Below are 19,311 nucleotides of genomic sequence, written 5' to 3' on the forward strand. Positions count from 1 at the left end.
GGGAAAACCAAAGATTAGTGAGTTCTGCAGTGTTGTAAGTAAGGAAACAGGTTTGGTAGGTCTCAAAGGCAAGGACTCTGGACACAGATTTGATGTAGGGAAGGGTTTTATTTACAGAAGGCAACTGAATGCAGAGCACACACACACACACACAACACACAATGAACTGGTACATACAATGATCAGGGAAAAATCACTATGATGTCCCACCACCCCTCAACTCAGTGCAAGCATGGCTCTATGCTACAAGGGATACTAATTAAACACTCCCAACCCTTTTAACAGTGCACATCTTACCAACAGTTTCTCCAGCACCCTTCCACATTTCTAGACGTGGAGTGAAGCAGGGTCCCCCCAAGCTGGCAAAAAAGAGAACAAAGAGCACATGGCACCTTTATTGTGCAGGAGGGACAAGCCCACATCATTGACTGGGGGCCAATAACTCAGTGGCAGGAGAGTTAATCTTATTACAACAGCCAATGGCCCAAAGCCAAGTACAGGCAGGCTGGAGAGTGCAGTCCAAGTAATTTACATATGGCCAACAGCAAGGTGTGCACTAGTGGGTGGGGCGGAACCAAACCTTGATTGGCAGCTGGTGTGTCCTCCGACTTGGTAGTTGGCAGTCCTGTCACATGACAGCCACAACCTTTCCCAATACATGCAGACAACATGAAAATGTTTGAAATTTCAAATAGTGAAGAAGGTTGTCAAGAAATAGAGCGGAATGTGGACCAGTTGGAAATTTGGATGGAGAAATGGCATATGGACAAGTGCACGCTGATGCATTTTTGGAGGTAAATTCATTTGGAAAAATATGCAGTAAACGGCAGGACCCTTAGTAACAGTGACGTTCAGAGAGATCTAGGGATGCAATTTCTTGGTCCATAAAGGTGGCAACACATGGATGGATGGGATGATAATGAGGATATATGGCTTACTTCCCTTTGTCCATTGGGGTATTGAATATTAAAGCGAGGAAGTTGTGTTGCAGGTTTATGAAACTTTCATAGGCACCATTTGGAGTATGCCAAGAGAGGTGGTAGAGCAGATACAACAGCAATGATTAAGAGACCTATTGTGGTGGGGAGCAAGTTTGAAGGGTTCAAAGAGCGTCCACCCTAGAAATGTAGTAGTATTAAACTGTGGGCTTTATTTACCACAGGGAACAAATATGCCACAGGAGATGCGCAAACCTGCATGCCAACTGATTTCACTATTATGCAATTTACCTTAGCTAAAAATACAGAGGGTTAAAACAAACAATGCCTGGCACCCCTCCCCCTGACAATCAGGCATGACACTCAGCTTAAATAAGCTGTTTACAAGTTAGCTCAGATGACCTATGATGGTTCCCTTTGAGGTGCATGTGAAAGAGAGCCCCGACCCATCTGCACACCTCACAATTTGTGAGTTCTCCAGCACCGTTAATGATCTCTAGTCTGGAGCAGCTCAGGTAGTTACCTCAGCAAGAGGACAATGGACAGAGATAATGGCTGGACCACATGGTGGGTTTTTATATCTGGCACCAGGTTCTGGCTCATGTGACTCCAGGTGATCAATTATAAGGTTCCTTCAGGTGACCAACCATAAGTTGGTGTCAACTGTGGGCAGATCTGACACTCAGTGACATAGTGGGGGGGGGGGGGGGAAGTGATTTTTGACCTCTTCCTGTACGACCATTACGTCCGTGTTACAGATACCTCAGACATAGTGGGCTAAAGGGCCAGTCCCTGTGCTGCACTGTTGTATGTTATGTGCTACATGTATTCACCTAATGAACCCAATCAAGAAAGGTCCCATTGGAAATACTAAACAAAAAGCCATGCAATCAACTAAAGATTGGGCTCCATAATCACTGACAAGTTAATATATCTGGTGTGATCTGGTTTACTACGTTCTTGATTTCAGACATGCAGAGATGAGAATAATAATCTCAGTTACTTTCCACTCTACACAGCCTTCTTGGAAATTTAGATTCCCTGGTTGGGACCTGGTGTATCTGGGTCTCTTGTAAGTTTCCACTAGGCTGAGAGAATGGTTGAGAGTTGGTGAGCTGGGGCATGATGAGGGAGAGGGAGGTCTGATGGTTGCCAGTAGCCAGGGGAGCAATAAAGCCTGGGAACTTTGTTTTCCACTTGCTCCAAAGTTAAAGACCCCATTTTTATTGATGGGTGTTTTTAAAAGAGTTGCATATGTTGATTCCAGGTTGAGGTAGGCTGTTGACAAAGGTGTTGAAATTTATAAAAAGCAAGATACTGCAGGAATTTTGAAATAAAAGCAGACAATGGTGAAAATACTCAAAAGGTTCAACACTGTCTGTGCAGTAGTTAATGTTTTGGGTCAATTACCTTATATTATAACTGTTTGAAATGTACTCATGTGGTTATGGTTTAGCTAATATTCATATAGCCAGGAGTCTTTTCTTGAACACGAAATGTAGACTCCAACACTTCAAAATCATATTTTTTAAATTTCAGATTTCCAGTGTCTGCATGTATTTTGATTTCAGATACCACCTGGTTACTAGCTCAAGTATGGGCACCAGATTGCTGGTAATATTTCTGAGCAGATTACCAGCAAATACCAGCGAATCAACTTGTCTGAGACTTGGTTATTTCAGATTATTTGGATTTCAGAGCACAGTACAGTGTTGTCTTGGTATGGCAATTATGACATTGCTCTACATCTCAATTTTCCCTTCCAGTCTTTGAAGACCAAAGGTTTGGACATCAATAACCTGAATCTGAAAAAGTGCCTTGTCAACAATCTTTCTGTCCTCCAAGAGCACATATCTTCTGATCAAGGTCATTGTTTCCCTTTATTCATTTGCTTGGCATTACCAGATAAGAATTTGAGTGAAGTTATGCCCCACAACATTTAGGAGATCCTGTTAGCCATCGTCCCCTTTTCAACCCTCCCATTGCTCTGTCAGGTTTGGTTTCAATTCTATATCCTGATTATTTCTGAAAACATTTCCAATAAATTTTCAGACAATACATTCCACATCACAGTTATGAATAAAGAGAGGAAATATTAATGGTTCTAAAAAGTAACATTTTCCATGCTGGTTCTTGCAAGTCATCAATTGCAAGATCTTCATAAACAGTCAGTTGGGTTTCTACTGGAGTATATGCACAATTGTGGGCATCACTCTTCTGGAAGGATAACAAGGCAAAAGAGTGGGTTGGGTGCAGGGGAGATTTAACCAGAATGATACTGGAGTTATGAGTTGGAGTTTATAAAGTATGGAAAAATTGTTGTTCATGGAAGGAAGGAAATGCTGTCTGGTTCAGCAGGACATCACTGTCATTCAGAAATAATATAAGATATTCAAAAGCAATTAAAGATCAATTAAACTAACTCAAATAGGTTTTTAAATTAAGAAAAATTAAAGTAGAAATAAAAATTAAAATATTTAAATAGACACCTCCTGCAACAATGGCTTAAGCTTGACCTAATATTGTCTGGAGTCTGCATGTTCTCCCATGACCATGTTGTTTCCTCCCACATCCCAAAGACATGAAGCTCACTAGATTAATTAAGCAGTATAAAATGACCCTAGTCTGAAGGTGAGTTGTAGAATCTGGGGTGGATAGATGATAATGGGGGGGTGGGGGGGGGGGAAGAATCAAAGGGAATTAATGTAAATGGTCAGCATGGATTCGATGTACTTGGGGGCCTGTTGCCCATTTCCTTTTTGTTTTAAGCCAGTTCTAATCTATTGTTTTTGATGAATCCAGGTGCAAGATGAAATTCAAACTCTTTATATTGTGTGTTTATCTGCAGATTCAGTACATCCACCTTCGTCTGTCCATTCCACGAATGATGAATGTGCCCAACCATGCTCCGATGCTAGTGGTATGCTGGTGAGTTGATCACTCCTAGTTTTGTAAAATCCAGTCCTGATCAAGCAAGATTCAGACTGGGTTCAAAAGCCAGTTTAACGAGGGAATCGTTTCTTCTCTCCTTTAACGATAAGGCTCCTTCACAGAACATGCAGAGTAATTTCAACCTAGTTCATAAGGGCCACAAGAGTTCTGAATAATAACTTATTGTCATAAACATGTCTCGAAATTTGTTGTTTTGTGGCAGCATTACAGTGCAGGTATTTCTATAAACCAAATTTCAAAATAAATTTAAAAAATGCAAGAAAAAGAAAGAAACAAAGTAAGATAGAGTCTGTGGTTTATTGTTCATTCAGAAATCTGATCACATAGGGGAAGAAGCTGTACTTATACAGCTGAGTGCTCATCTTCAGGCTCCTGTATCAGACGAGATAGACAACAGACTCGCCAAGGCAAATAGCACCTTTGGAAGACTACACAAAAGAGTCTGGAAAAACAACCAACTGAAAAACCTCACAAAGATTAGCGTATACAGAGCCGTTGTCATACCCACATTTCTGTTCGGCTCCGAATCATGGGTCCTCTACCGGAATCACCTATGACTCCTAGAACGCTTTCACCAGTGTTGTCTCCACTCCATCCTCAACATTCATTGGAACGACTTCATCTCCAACATCGAAGTACTCGAGATGGCAGAGGCCGACAGCATCGAATCCATGCTGTTGAAGATCAAACTGCGCTGGGTAGGACACGTCTCCAGAATGGAGGACCATCGCCTTCCCAAGATCGTGTTATATGGCGAGCTCACCACTGGCCACCGAGACAGAGGTGCACCAAAGAAGAAGTACAAGGACTGCTTAAAGAAATCTCTTGGTGCCTGCCACATTGATCACCACCAGTGGGCTGATATTGCCTCAAACCATGCATCTTGGCACCTCACAGTTCGACGGGCAGCAACCTCCTTTGAAGAAGACCACAGAGCCCACCTCACTGACAAAAGACAAGAGAGGAAAAACCCCACACCCAACCCCAACCAACCAATTTTCCCTTGCAACCGCTGCAACCGTGTCTGCCTGTCCCGCATCGGACTTGTCAGCCACAAACGAGCCTGCAGCTGACGTGGACATTACCCCTCCATAAATCTTCATCCGCGAAGCCAAGCCAAAGAAGATCAGAGTGGTGGGGGTCTTTGAGAATAGAGTCTGCTTTCTTAAGACAGTGGCTCTTGTAGATGTACGTGACTGAGTGGAGACTGGTGCCCTTGATGTTGCAGGCTGAGTTAATAACCCTCTGGAGTTTTTTTTTCTGTCCTGAGTATTGGCACTTCCATAGCTGCACTCCATAATGTTTGGGACAAAGATGCTTTTTTCCTTTATTTGCCCATGTGCTCCACAATTTTAAACTTGTAATCAATGTAATTAAAGTGCACATTACTAATTTTATTTGTATGTATTTTGGTTTGAGCATCAGGGTAGCATGGCTAGCACAAAGCTGTTACAGCCCCAGTGATTGGGGCCAGGGTTTGAATTCCACACCTGTCTGTAAGGAGTTTGTTCGCTCTTGTGTCTGCGTGGTTTTCCCTGGGGGCTCCGGTTTCCTCCCACCCTTCAAAATGTACCAGGGGTTGAAGGTCAATTGAGTGTAATTGGGCGGCACAGGCTCATGGGATGATAAGGCCTGTAAAACATGCTGCATATCTAAATTTTTTTTAAATGTAGAAAGTAAAATAAGCCATTATGAGCCTGAAAATCAAGAATATAATAGTATTGGCCAAACTTTAGGATTCCCAAAATCAACAGTTTGGAACATCATTAAGAAGAAAGAGCATACCGGTGAGCTCAGTAATTGCAAAGGGATGGTATTCCAAGGAAGGCCTCCACTGCTGATAGAAGAATACTCAGCATAATGAAAAAAAATCCCCCAAAGGTCTGTCCGACAGATCAGAAGTACTCTTCAGGAGGCAGTGTCAATAACTACTGTCTGCAGGAGATTTCATGAACTGAAATAGAGAGGCTACACTGCAAGATAAAAACCATGGTAAAGGTGATATGCTTTGGATCTTGAGCAGTTCCTTTACTCCTCTTGCCATTACTCTAATAGAGGTTAATCTTGGTATCATCTGTCCACAAGACCTTTTTCCAGTATTCTACAGGCTATTTTAAGTACTGTAATCTGGTCACCCTTTCTTTGGATAACTAGTGGTTTGCATCTTGCAGTGTATTTTTTTCCATGAAGTCTTCTGTGGACAGTAGTCGTTGTTATAACCAGTTCAGAGGGATGAGTCTGGACACAAGTGTTAAATTGCAGATTACTTTATTGAACAAATAAGAGACAAATGGGAGACTGTCAAACGATACTTTATTACTCTACTAATAAACAATTCACATCGGACCCAGGTTGGACTCTGATACCAGTGGCCGCCTATCTTCTGCACGCTCACGCACTGTACACATTCTACAGACAGGGTCTTTCAAACACACTCTGGTTCCCTGTACCAATGGGGGTGCGGCTCTCTGCAAGCACTGATCTATCACAGTACTACAGCCCAGCTTAAGTGTAGTGCACACCTTACCTGCTACTCTTTCAGCGATGTCCACAGGAGTGACCTGATGTGGAGCGATGTCCACGGCTTGGACCAAGAGCCAGAGAGAAAGAAATGTGCTGTGTATCAATGTTTTATACTGTTCTGAGCTGGGCATCTGGCCAATGATGACACTGAGTCAGCCAATGGTAAGGTGTGCACTAATGGGTGGCTGGAGTCCAACCTTGATTGGCAGGTGATGCGACTTCCAAATAAGTTTCAAAGGGGAGACATGTGACCATCCGAAATCCACAATATTCCAGACAGACAGGGAGCCCACATGTTCCTCCACAATCCACATATAACAAGTGTTTGTCTTCAGCCTCTTGTATATCCCTGATAGTAGAAGTGTGAAGAGGGCATGGCCTTGAAGGTGGGGGTCCTTGAGGATAGAGGCTGCTTTCTTGAGATGCCACCTCTTGTAGATGTCCTTAATGGAGTGAAGGCTGGTGCCTCTGATATCATTGGCCAAGTTCACAACCCTCTGTAGCCTGTTCCTGTCATGTGCATTGGTACCTCCATAGCAGACAGTAATGCAACCAGTCAGAACGCTCTTCACATACACCTGCAGAAATTTGCAGGAGGATGGTAAGTAAAAAACTGTGAGCTGCATTTGTTCCTGTCCATGTTTTTTAATTCAATTAAGCTACTTTAAAGAGTTAAAGAACTGCTCCTTCAGTGAGCCAACTGAGGTTGCTGTGCAAACTAAGACATCATCAATCTGGTGCATTAAAAGTGTATTGCATCCTTACTGCATTATTACTTCTTCAATTCCTGAGTTGTTCATTTCATTTCAGGCTGTGAAAAGTGATGTGAAGGACACTCCATTGTATACTGTGGATAGCAGGTTCCTGAGTAACTTACAGTTGACCCTCTTGATGGGTTTACCAGGATTTCAAGGAACTGGGAGCTCAATCTTAACTGCCTCTACGTATTCACAGAAGAGCGGTCTCTTAACAGTCTCCACAGGTGAAGTAGTGTCAGAAGAGCAGTCTCTTGACAGTCTCCACAGGTGAAGTAGTGTGTCATATTACTGCAGGGTACTCTAGTAAATGTTCTATGGTCATGAAATTCTTTTAGCTACAAGAAGCAAAATTCAGAAATACCGTAATTCTGAAGTTATAATCAGAAAATATTCAGCAGGCCATACAGGCACTATTGCAATGTGAGAAGTATGGGGGGGATGGGACAGGACATTTTGTGTTGATTTTAGATTTGCAGCATTTTTACTCTCTGTTTACCAACTTTTGTCTCGGACTGATCTTGAATAAGTTGTATCCACCATTACCGCTGAATGTTACTTTGTGTCCTTTCCCTGTTTACCTTCATCACCATGCCTAGTTTCAAATATATTTCAGTAAATGTTCTCCAAAGTGTGCTTTCACATCTCAGTAACTAACTAGTTCTCAATCTGTTCAAGCAGACTTACAAAAATATTTATATAGTAATTCAAAAACCATTCAAACATTCATTTGCTTTATCATTTCCCAGAATTGATGCTGAAAGGCCTGCTGAGAATTTCCATTATTTTGTTTTTATTTTTCATTTTTTCTATGGGTTGAGTTTTTGACTATAGGTCGACACATTCCAGGAAGGTTTTCTTTTTCCCAAGGCTCCTTGCATCAGTGTAATTTTGGATTTTTCAGAATATTTATTGGGAGGGTTAGCAAAAATAATTGATTTCCTTGGTTACCTCATGTCATATCACAACGTCTAGTTTTAGACAAAAGAACTAGGGTTGACATATTGAAAAAATAAGTTCAGCTCTTGTCATATTTTCTTCTCAGTGACTTTTCATGTGTGTTTCTACTAATCTGTAAGGTTTAATGCTGTTTTACTTTCATTCTGAAGCTGAGATCCAAAATGCAAGGTGGATTAAAGAGCAAAAGGTCACTGCTGCCACTAACATGAGACTTTCAACGATGGAACAGGAAGGCCCTGAGGACCAGATTAGCAGTCCTGGTGACAAACAGAGAGAACAGAAAGATGTCAGCACTGCCACTGAAATGGGACCTTTAACAATTACACAAGTGGGCTCTGAGGACCAGACTAGATTTCCAATTGCTAAACAAAAAGAACAGCAAAGTCTCAGCACTGCCACTGAACTGGGGCCTCCAGTTGTGAAACAGACAGACCCTGAAGACCAGAGTAGTAATCTTATTGACTTACAGGATCAAAAGCAAGATCTCAGCACTGCCACTGAAGAGGAAATGGAGCAGGGAGACTCCAAGGACCAATGCAGTTCTCCAACTGTTGAAAGGGATGAACTGCAAGAACTCAATAGAACAGATGCAGAGGATCAGAGCTCCTTTACAGTTGCAGGAATGAGTGAAAAGGAACATCTCAATGCTGGCACTGCAATTAAGTTTCCAGATCAAGGTGTTAAGGACCAGGGTGATTTTCTAATTACAGAAAGAACTGAACAGCAAGATTTTGGAGCTACCACTGAAAGCATCACTTTGATCTGGGATCAAAGGTCTGAAGATCCTCAAAATGGTATCACAACTACTAAAGATATTGAAGGACAAAATCTGGCAGCTCCCACTGAAATACTATCTTCACGAGATGAATCAGGGAGGACAGACATTTAACATCATGAATCTAAGGGGAATTATCAAACAAGTGCTTCTGTTTTCATCATGATACCTAAGATGTTTCAACACACATAATGACTTTCTTTTGCATTTGAGACACTGTGATTCAGGAACATTGAACACTGTGGTGAAATAGACTGATCAAACTGGAGTACATCGATGCAGAAGAAAATATTTTTACAATCCATTGACTGCTTCAGGTAGTCCAAGGCCGGAAGCAATTCAATCACACAGTGGCTCCAAATTTCAGCTCCACATCAGGACTCCGACTGGATCAGAAAAATAATGGACTCTGTATGCCTTTCTGAACAAATCAGATTCCCATCTATTCTCGATTTCCCTCTGTACTTGATGTCTGTTTTATGGATGTGTTAAACATTTCAATCCCTTCTAAGGCTGTGTTTGGCAGTTAAAAAATATTAAAAATCATTTGTATATCTAATGTTTTCCTTTCTATTTCTTTGTTTTCTTTCCTTTGTTAGTTCTACTTTTTAATGACATAAGAAAAAGATACGAGGTTATTTGGTCCCTCATGACTGGTTTGACATTCAGTAATATTGTAACTAATGTTCTACCTCATGATTGCTTTGTCACACTAATCTCATATTGTTTAATATCAAAAATAAATATTGATCTTTGCCTTAGATATAATTGGCAACTGAAGCTCTTGCTCTTCTCTGATCACATAATTTCCTCTCAGTCCTGGATGTCCAATCCTTTATTTGACTGCGATTCCAGCCCCTCCAAACGGCAAAGAATTATCACCCTGCATCTACTCTGTCAAGCCCCATAATATTGACACAAAAACTGAACAATGGGAATCTGGAGGAACTCAGCAGGTCAGGCAGCATCCATGGGGAGAAACAGTTAGCCAATGTTTTGGCTCAGGTCCCTTTAATGAGATTCAAGTAGGGAGGGGTAAGGTGGGAAAGCGATAAAAGTGATAGGTTATTAGACAGAAGGTGGGAGAGATGGAGAGATAGGTAGAGGTAGAGAACATGAGGGGGGTGAGGCAAGGTTAGGAAGAAAAGCATTTCCAAGAATAGGTGAAGAAGAGAAGCAAACAGGAATCAGTGGGTCAAAGTCAAAGTGGGGGGGGGGGGGGGGTTAGAAAAATCGATTTTCATGCCATTGGGTTTAAGATAATACAAGAGGAATATGATGTATTATTCCTCAAGTTGCTCATTCATTACTAGGGTGAGACTAAAAATAAACTGAAAGAACAACTTGTGATGTATTTTTGTTGATTTTCTGGAAGGCCAAATTCACAACATCAATTGGTTTGCCTTCATCCTAGTAGTTTTAACCTCAAGAAAATCTAACAGATTAATCAACATGATTTTCCTTTCACAAATCCTTGTTGACTGCCCAATCCTATTATATCAAGTGTCCTTAATACCACTTGCTTAATAATAGATTCCAGCATTTTCCTTAACACTAATGCCAGGTTAGGTGGTTTATAGTTTTTGTCTTCTTTCTTAATTTAGTAGGAGGGATACTTTCCAACCATTGGGAACCATTTCAGATTCTATATAATTTTAAAAGGTGACAACAGTGCTTCCACAATCTTTCCAGAATTTTTTTTTTAAAGAAACATGAAGGTCATCAGGCCATGGGATTTATTGCCTTTCAGCCCATTAATTTGTGCAATATTGTTTACTAATATTAAATTCTTTCTCCATTGACCCCAGACATGTATTTCTTCAATATTTTTAGAACTTCCTTCTTCCAATGAATTTAGGTACAATATTTTTAAATATATCTCTAATTTCCTTATTCCCATTGTTACGAGCCCAAAGGACCCCAAACCCAGCAGCAATAGATATTCATCATGACAAATGGTTACTTAAACAAAAGTTGTTTTTAATTATCTTTAAACATGAAAACAGAATCAAACTTTAACTTATCATTATTAACTTAACTACCCAACTTAACCCCCTTCTAATTCTAAGTGCACGTGTACGTACGTGTATGTGTAAATTTAAGAAAAGTTCTTTGGTTCACAGTGCAATCTCACTTCTCATTCTTCCAAGTTCTCTGGTTGCAGGCAATTCCTATACTGTGCACAGAATTTAACATATATAAAGTTCACCAGGCTTTGGTGCTCGAAAGGTAAAGGTTTACTGCTCAGGAAGGTTCTTGTAGGGTTTGCAGAGAGAGATGTGTTGTTCCAGGATTTCCACAACTGAAGTATCACCATTAATCACCTCAATGTCTTGCTGATGAAACTTTCCCCATCAGGGTTCTCCAGATGATAACCTCTTTCTTTCAGGCTACCACAGAGTTCCTTTCTGTTCTGCTTATTCCAAGAGAAACAGATAGCACTTCCAGCCATCTGTTGCACTGGAGTTTCTGTTTCAGTTCCAACAAGCTTCTCCTGGTTGACACTATTTCTGTAAAGTCACTGAATATGAATTCTTCAGTATTTCAAATAAGATCTGTTTTAAAATATATATGTAAACTACTCTAATTTTACCAATTTATCTCCCAAAAACATTCCCAAATATTCCATCACACCATGTAATTTCTCCTGACTCCATCCATTATGGACCACAGTAACATTGGGTAATATTTTCCTTTTTAACTGTAGAAGTTGCGAGTCTGTTTTTATAGACCTCACTAGTCTTTCCTATTTGATGTTCCCTTTCCTTGTCAATCACCAAGTCCTCAGCTAAACTTTATCTTGATTTTGTGTTGCCGTCTCTTAATTAATTTGCTCATCAGTTTTCTCCATATCACTAATTTATCATAAAAGCAGATTTTTAACCAAATTCAGATTTTTTTAAAACTGCAATGTTGTTAATTTGATTATGTTGAATTAGTTTTAGAATTTACCAGAAATTGACTGGAGTTATGAATTAGGCGGCTTGCAATTACCTTGTTTTTCCAATTATTATGAAGCGGCACAGTTGAAATTTATTAATAGATTATTTGATACTGAACAATCTCCTAGGTGGGCAAAGATAGAGATGGATCAGATTTTGGAAGGTAATATTAAGCATTTTATTTATAAATGGAATCCATTATTGTTACAAGAATTCGAATTTCCAGTTTTACGACATATAATGAACATTTGGTATAATCGTAATTTAATTATAGGGTTTAAAGGGATGATTTCAATAAGATTACCAATATATCAGAATAAATTAATTCCTTTTTCATTGAATAGTCCTTATTTAAAGGATTGGAAAAATAAAGGAATAGTTAATGTTATAGATTGTTTTGAAGCGGGGAAGTTTTGTTCATTTAATAGATTACAAGGTATTGGTTACAATATGGTATTGTGTCAAATTCTTTGTTTGCTTATTTTCAACTTCGAGATATGGTAAGGAAATAAATTTGCCAGGTCAAACAAAATTTGAATTATTGATATAAAAGCAAAAAAGGTTTTATTTCTGATATGTAAAGATTGTTGTAGGAAAAAAATGGAAAAAGTGGATATGTATAAGGTTAAAGAGAAATGGGGAAAAGATTTAAATATTGTTTTGACAGGGGAAGAATGGTCACAAATGTGTGTTGATAGTGTTACAAAGTTAATGAATGTGAGGTATAATATGGTTAATTTTAATTTTTTGCATCCATTATATTTAACTCCTGAGAAATTGAAAAGATATGGATTTAGTTTAACAGATTTATGTGTTAGATGTAGAGAGCAGAAAGGTACTTGTGTATATTCAGTTTGGTCGTGTAAGAAAATTAAATATTTTTGGGAGGAAATTATAAAATTTTTGAGAGATTTGTTTAAAATGGATATTCGATTGGATCTAAAGTTATGTTTATTAGGTTATGCTGAGGTTCTATTTGTTGACTCAAGAATGTCTAAACCATATTTAACTTTTTTAAAGTTATCATTAGCAAGAAAATGCTACTGATGTACAATTAAATTTGCAAAGATGGCATATCATGAATTGCAGTCTTGTTTGTATTTAGGAAAATTAACATATACATGATCCTTTATCCAGAACCCTTAGTGGGTTCTGAATTTCGGATATTTCCGGATTTCAGAAAGCCCACCAGATTGTGCTGCTGTATCCACCCCCTCCCCCTTCCAGTCGCCGGGTCGCCTCCCCTGACTGCAGTCCCTTGGCCGCCCAGATGTCTCCCCCGACCGCTGGTCCCTCAGCCGCCCGGACATCTCCCCTGACCGCTAGTCCCTCAGCTGTCTCCCCTAACCGCGGTCCCTCGGCTGCCCGGCATTCTCCCCTGGCCACCTCCCCCGACCGCCAGCAGTCTCCCCTGGCTGCTGGTCCCTCCACTGCCTGGCCATCTCCCCCAACCTCCTGTCCCCATTTGCCGAATTTTGGAGCTTTCCAAATTTTAGATGTCCAGATAAAGAAAAATAATTTGGAAAATATTTTTTATGATATGTGGGATTATATTTGAAATATATGGCTATAGAAATTAAATAACTATAATAAGTTTGGCACACCAATCAGGAAAAATAGGTTTTGCTGTCAGTTTTTTTGGGGGGAGGGGAGATTGGGGAAGTTTTTTTTTTGATTTTTGTGTTTTTTTATGTTTTGGGGAGGGGGGTTTATAGTAATTTTAAGGGGTTTTTTTGCGTGTAGTTTGAAAAGTTAAATAAAATTTAAAAAAAAAATAATTACCAGATAATTATGCACAGGCAAAGATCCTCCATGTTATCTTATGTGGCTTGTTGTACAACAAAGAAAATTTGTATATCATAATTTATACAATCATCAATCCTTCTAAAGGCATGGGGTCCTACAGGCAAACAATTGAATTGAAATCAAGGTCAATTTGGTAGAAGATAATCTGGGAAATTCTTCATACTTTGACCCCTCAATCCACCTTTGTGCTATCTTAAAGGTTAAATCTCATCAGGATGTTTATCTTTCAATGTAATGCTATTCAGTATGGCTGCCACCAAAGAAACTCTAAGTGAGACTGTAATTGCATAATTCCCATCGACTGTGCCACGTTTGGCTTCAGGGCTCAAACTACATAATAAAAAAAAATCTCTGATCAGAGTGTGCATCAACATTCTCTGCCATTCACCAGAACCACTGCAACCACATTTCATTGTGTGTAACCCTGGAAGAAGCTCCCTCCCACTTGTGAAATACATGTATTAAGACCATAAGACACAAGAGCAGAAATAGGCTATTCATCTTATCGAGTCTATCCCACCATTCACATTCCACAGGTTCACCACCCTCTGGCTAAAGAAATTCCTCTTCATCTCTGTTCTAAGTGGACACTCTTCAATCTTGAAGTTGTGCTCAGACTCTCCCTCCACAGGAAACAACCTTTCAACATCTACTTTGTCCATGACTTTCAACATTTGAAAATTTTCAATGAGATCGCCTTCATTCTAAGTTCCAAGAGTACAAGCCAAAATCTTGTCAAATGTTCCTCTTATAATAACCCTTTCATTCTGGAATCATCTTTGTGAACATCCTCTGAACCCTTCTCTAATGTCAGTACATCCTTTCTTAAATGAGGAGCCCAAAACTGCTCACAATACTGCAAGTGAGGTAACACCAGAGCCTTCTTAACCCTCCACATCGCATCCCTGCTCTTGTTCCTCTTCAAATAAATCCCAGCATTTCATTTGCCTTTTTCACCACCGACTCAACCCACAAGTTTACCTTCAGCATATCCTGCATGCAGATTGCCAAGTCATATTGCATCTGGGAATTTTCAAATTCTCTCTCTCATTCCCCCCACTCCCTAAATTTAGGAAATAGCCTGCCATCTTATTTAATCTACTAAAGTGCATGACCATACACTTTCCAATGTATTTCATTTACCACTTCTCTACGCATTTCCTAACCTGTCCTGCAGCCTTTCTGTTTCCTTTATGTTATATAGTTGGGATAATGTGAACTACTTTGTAACCACATAAGAATTCACCCTTCTCACTGTAGTAACTGTAGAGCACCACTGTATATGAACAGTTTTTCCTTAGATGGTGGAAGGCATCAGTAAGTAAAATCTTTTCTGTTAATGAAATCTCACATCTCTAAGATATTTAAGAAGCCTCCCAAGTAACTCGAGAGACATAACATGGTGGCAGTGATATAATAGAACAAGAATAAAGCCATGCAACTGATTGTAAGTCACTGAAACACAAGGGGAAGAGAGAAAATATTACTGAAAAAAAAATGGCTGGAGCAACAGCAGTTCACCCAGTGATGGACTGGGAGGCTGAAGGCATTGTTAAATTGTTTAAAAAGTTTCAGCAGAAGTGCAATTTAGCATTTCAAAAGCTATTTTAAAAATGCAACAGCAGAGGAGAAGATATATTGGTTCAATATGTGAGTTGCTTCAATCCATAAATGTCAGACTACACAGTAAACATCAGAGGGTTACTGAAAGAAGATGTGGAATTTCAGTGGGCACCATCACATCAGAGAAGTTTTGACCAGCTCAAAGAAAATAATATGCAGAGAAGTGGAATTGAGATACTATGATAGAGAAAAAGCCCTCACTCTGCAAGTAGATGCATCTAACAGAGGCATTGGTGTCGTATTAGTACAAGAAGGAAAACCAATAGCTTTTGCCTCAAAAGCACTAACAACAGTGGAGACCAGATATGCCAATATTGAGAGAGAGAGAGAGAGAGAGAGAGAGAGAGAGCTGTTGGCAGTTGTAAATGGATGTGAAAAGTTTCACAAGTTTCTGTTTGGAAGAAAGTTTATAGTGGAAAGTGATCATTACCACTGGAACACATCCAGAGAAAGAACCTAAACAAGGCACCAGCTAGACTGCAGAGACTACTTCTGCGACTCCAATGCTACGACTTCAATTTAAAATACATACCAGGCAAAGAGATGGTGCTTGTCACAACTTTCCCCGAATGAAAAATATGAAATGAAAGACATGGGGATCAAGATACATCATCTCGTCAGTATGACCAGTAATAAAATAAGCCAGATCAGAGAAGAAACCAGGAAGAATGATGTGTTGCAAATGCTTTCTCAACAAGTAATACAAGAATGGCCAGGGAGGATAAAGCAGATACAGCCTTCGTGTCTTTAGAGAATGGTGTTCTGCTGACTGGATCAAGACTGATTATACCTGAAACAATGTAGAGATTCTCCAGAAAATACATGAAGATCAAATGGGAATGGAGAAATGCAAACTCAGAACGAAGTCAGCTGTGTATTGGACTGGTATATACAAAGACATCAAAAATATGGTGACTACATGTCAAATATGCCAAAGTACAGTGTAACGAGCCCAGAGGACCCCAAACCCTAGCAGCAATATTCACCAAGACAAATAGTTGCTTAAACAAAGGTTGCTGTTTATTATTTTTAAACATGAAAACAGAATCACACTTTAACTTATCACTTTTAACTAACCTAACAACCCCCTTCTAATTCTAAGTGCATGTATATAAGTTCAGAAAAGTTCTTTGAGTCACAGTCCAATCTCACTTCTCATTCCTTCAAGTTCACTGGTTGCAGGCAATTCTTATACTGGGCACAGAATTTAACATTTATAAAGTTCACCAGGCTTTGGTGCTTGAAAGGTAAATGGTTCCCGCTCAGGAAGGTTCTTGTCAGTTTTCAGAGAGAGATTTGTTGTTCGCTGGACACCCACAACTGATTCATTGTGACCAGCCACTTCAGTGTCTTGCCGAAGAAACTTGCCCCATCAGGGTTCTCCAGATAACCTCTTTCTTTCAGGTCATCACAGAGTCCCTTTTTGTTTATCTTATTTCAAGTGAAACATTAGGCAGCCAGTACTCTCCTCTTTCATGAACCACAAGGGCTTTGACCAGGCTGAACTAAGCACTCGCCACCCATCTTCCAAATGGGGTTTTCCACAAGCTTGCCAGCTTGTCCTGTTCCAGTCCCAGCTGTTACTGCTGACTGTAAAACTGCAGAACTGATCTCTTTTTCTCTCTCTATTTCAGAGTGAAAGCCTGTTTTACTCTCTCTGCTTGAAAAACCACATGACCCTCTTGGAACAGCAAGTTCCATTCCACACAGCCTGCGACTTTGACGAGTTCTTTAATCTGTTGCCTCTTTGTAAACATCAATCCATTAGTGAAGTCTCTTGGCCACTCTCCATAGCTTTTGCAAAGGCTCTTGGCACCAGTCTGTCTGGCATGAGCAGAGCTTCAGTATTTTAAATAAGATCTGTTTTAAAGTGCTTGTACATGACCTACACTAAAAAAAACTGCCCCAATTTACCTCCCAAAAACATATCCATATATAATACAAGCACAACATAATCAGTCACAACAGAAACAGACAACAAAAAGAGAAAATGATTTCCACTGAAGTACCTGTCAGGCCATGGCACACAGTGGGAGCAGACTTGTTCACTGAGAATCAAGATTGATATTTAATAGTCTGTTTCCATTCGTCAAAAGGGTGAAAGACCTGAGAGCATCAACTATAACGTCAGAAATGAGAGCTCCTTGCTGTACATGTAATACTCAAGCAAGTACTATGTGACAATGGAACACAGTTCACGTCATAAGAATTCAGAAAGCTAGCTGCAGAGTACAAGTTTGTTATCACTACATCGTCCCCATACTACCCCAAAGGTCATGGGTTCATTGAAAGACAACTGCAAACTGTGAAATGCATGCTATTAAGTGTCACAAAACAAAAGAAGACCCATACCTAGCTCTTCTATCATTATGAGCAACACCTTTAAGGGCTGACATGAAGTCCCCAGCAGAACTTCTAATATACAAAACAACTCTGCCAAGCAAAATACATCCTCCAGAAAACCAGGAGGAAACCAGAAGAAGACTGGCTGACATGCAAGAAGGAAGATGCCAGCTTTATAACAAACATGCACAATTGCCCGAACTCTTCAGAGGGCAGCATGTTCATATTCAAGAGCTGATGTTGAAAACATGGAGCCCAGAAAAGGTCATCAGAGAAGCTGAGACATCAAGATCATACATTGTTGAGACAGACTCTGGCAATCAGCTGAAGAGGAACAGAATTCACATCTGGCCGACACAAGATATGATGAAGCAGAAAGCTTTAATACCAACGAAGTCTGCAACACCAATAGCAAGTGAAGAGACCACAACCACTAATACAAAAACATCACACAGCAGTTGTCAGGTGAAGCACAACAAGCTACATCACCTACACGTGTACTTGCAACACGGAGCCCAGTGGTCACAGCCAAATCAACAACATGGCGAAGCAACATACTGCTGTCAGTGAAATATCGATAAGAACTATTTAAAAATAGTTGTGTAAATAAGCTATTGTATAGGTTCAGTTACTTAAGTTGCACTGGAAAGAAAATGACAACACTAATTTTTTCTTTATCTTGAGGAGGATGTTATATAGTTGAGATAACATGTGGTGTATGTATATGAGTGTGCGTGAACAGTTTTTCTTTAGATGAAAGAAGGCATAAGACTTTTCTGTTAATGAAATCTCACATCTCTAAGTTATTTAAGAAGCCTCCCAAGTAAATCAGAGACATAACACTACATTACCTGCTCCTCGACCTAGTTTAGTAACATCTGCAAACTTGGCCATAACCAGAATCATTGATACACAATAGAAAAAAGAAGCAGCTCTAACACTCTCCCCCTGTGGGATTTTCCAAATCTCGGTTGCCTCAACATTCTCCTTTCAATATTTTGTGTAGTTATCAATCTCCTTAACGAAAATTTTGCTTCCATTTTTTGACTCCCTCGCTTCTTTGGCTTGGCTTCGCGGATGAAGATTTATGGAGGGGTATGTCCACGTCTGCTGCAGGCTCGTTAGTGACTGACAAGTCCAATGCGGGACAGGCAGGCACGCTTGCAGCGGTTGCAAGGGAAAATTGGTTGGTTGGGGTTGGGTTTTTCCTCCTTTGTCTTTTGTCAGTGAGGCGGGCTCTGCGGTCTTCTTCAAAGGAGGTTGCTGCCCGCCGAACTGTGAGGTGCCAAGATGCATGGTTGGAGGTGATATCAGCCCACTGGCGGTGGTCAATGTGGCAGGCACCAAGAGATTTCTTATATCAGTCCTTATACCTCTTCTTTGGTGCACCTCTGTCTTGGTGGTCAGTGGAGAGCTTGCCATATAGCACGATCTTGGGAAGGCGATGGTCCTCCATTCTGGAGACGTGACCCACCCAGCGCAGTTGGGTCTTCAGCAGCGTGGATTCAATGCTTGCGGACTCTGCCAGCTTGAATACTTCGATGTTGGTGATGAAGTCACTCCAATGAATGTTGAGGATGGAGCGGAGACAGCGCTGATGGAAGCGTTCTAGGAGCCGTAGGTGATGCTGGTAGAGGACCCATGATTCGGAGCCGAACAGGAGCGTGGGTATGACAACGGCTCTGTACACGCTG

General features: G+C 40.3%; 1 protein-coding gene across 24 annotated transcripts in view; it reads left to right on the top strand.

Moving 5' to 3' along the window:
- Positions 1–19,311, top strand: part of pole3 (polymerase (DNA directed), epsilon 3 (p17 subunit)) — a 143,542-nt gene that overhangs the window by 75,468 nt on the left and 48,763 nt on the right. For 16 of the 24 annotated variants that reach the window (XM_069933509.1, XM_069933485.1, XM_069933463.1 and 13 more), the window contains 4 exons: positions 2,705–2,804; positions 3,787–3,866; positions 7,224–7,395; positions 8,278–9,462. In XM_069933509.1, the coding sequence (XP_069789610.1) occupies positions 2,705–2,804; positions 3,787–3,866; positions 7,224–7,395; positions 8,278–9,017 (1,092 nt within the window). In that variant the 3' untranslated portion in view covers positions 9,018–9,462. Of the gene's footprint in view, positions 1–2,704; positions 2,805–3,786; positions 3,867–7,223; positions 7,439–8,277; positions 9,463–19,311 lie in introns of those variants that run through there. The other 8 variants (XM_069933574.1, XM_069933617.1, XM_069933567.1 and 5 more) reach the window with 3 other exon arrangements.

The sequence above is a fragment of the Narcine bancroftii genome, chromosome 1 (assembly GCF_036971445.1).
Source record: "Narcine bancroftii isolate sNarBan1 chromosome 1, sNarBan1.hap1, whole genome shotgun sequence".
Classification (NCBI taxonomy): domain Eukaryota; kingdom Metazoa; phylum Chordata; class Chondrichthyes; order Torpediniformes; family Narcinidae; genus Narcine; species Narcine bancroftii.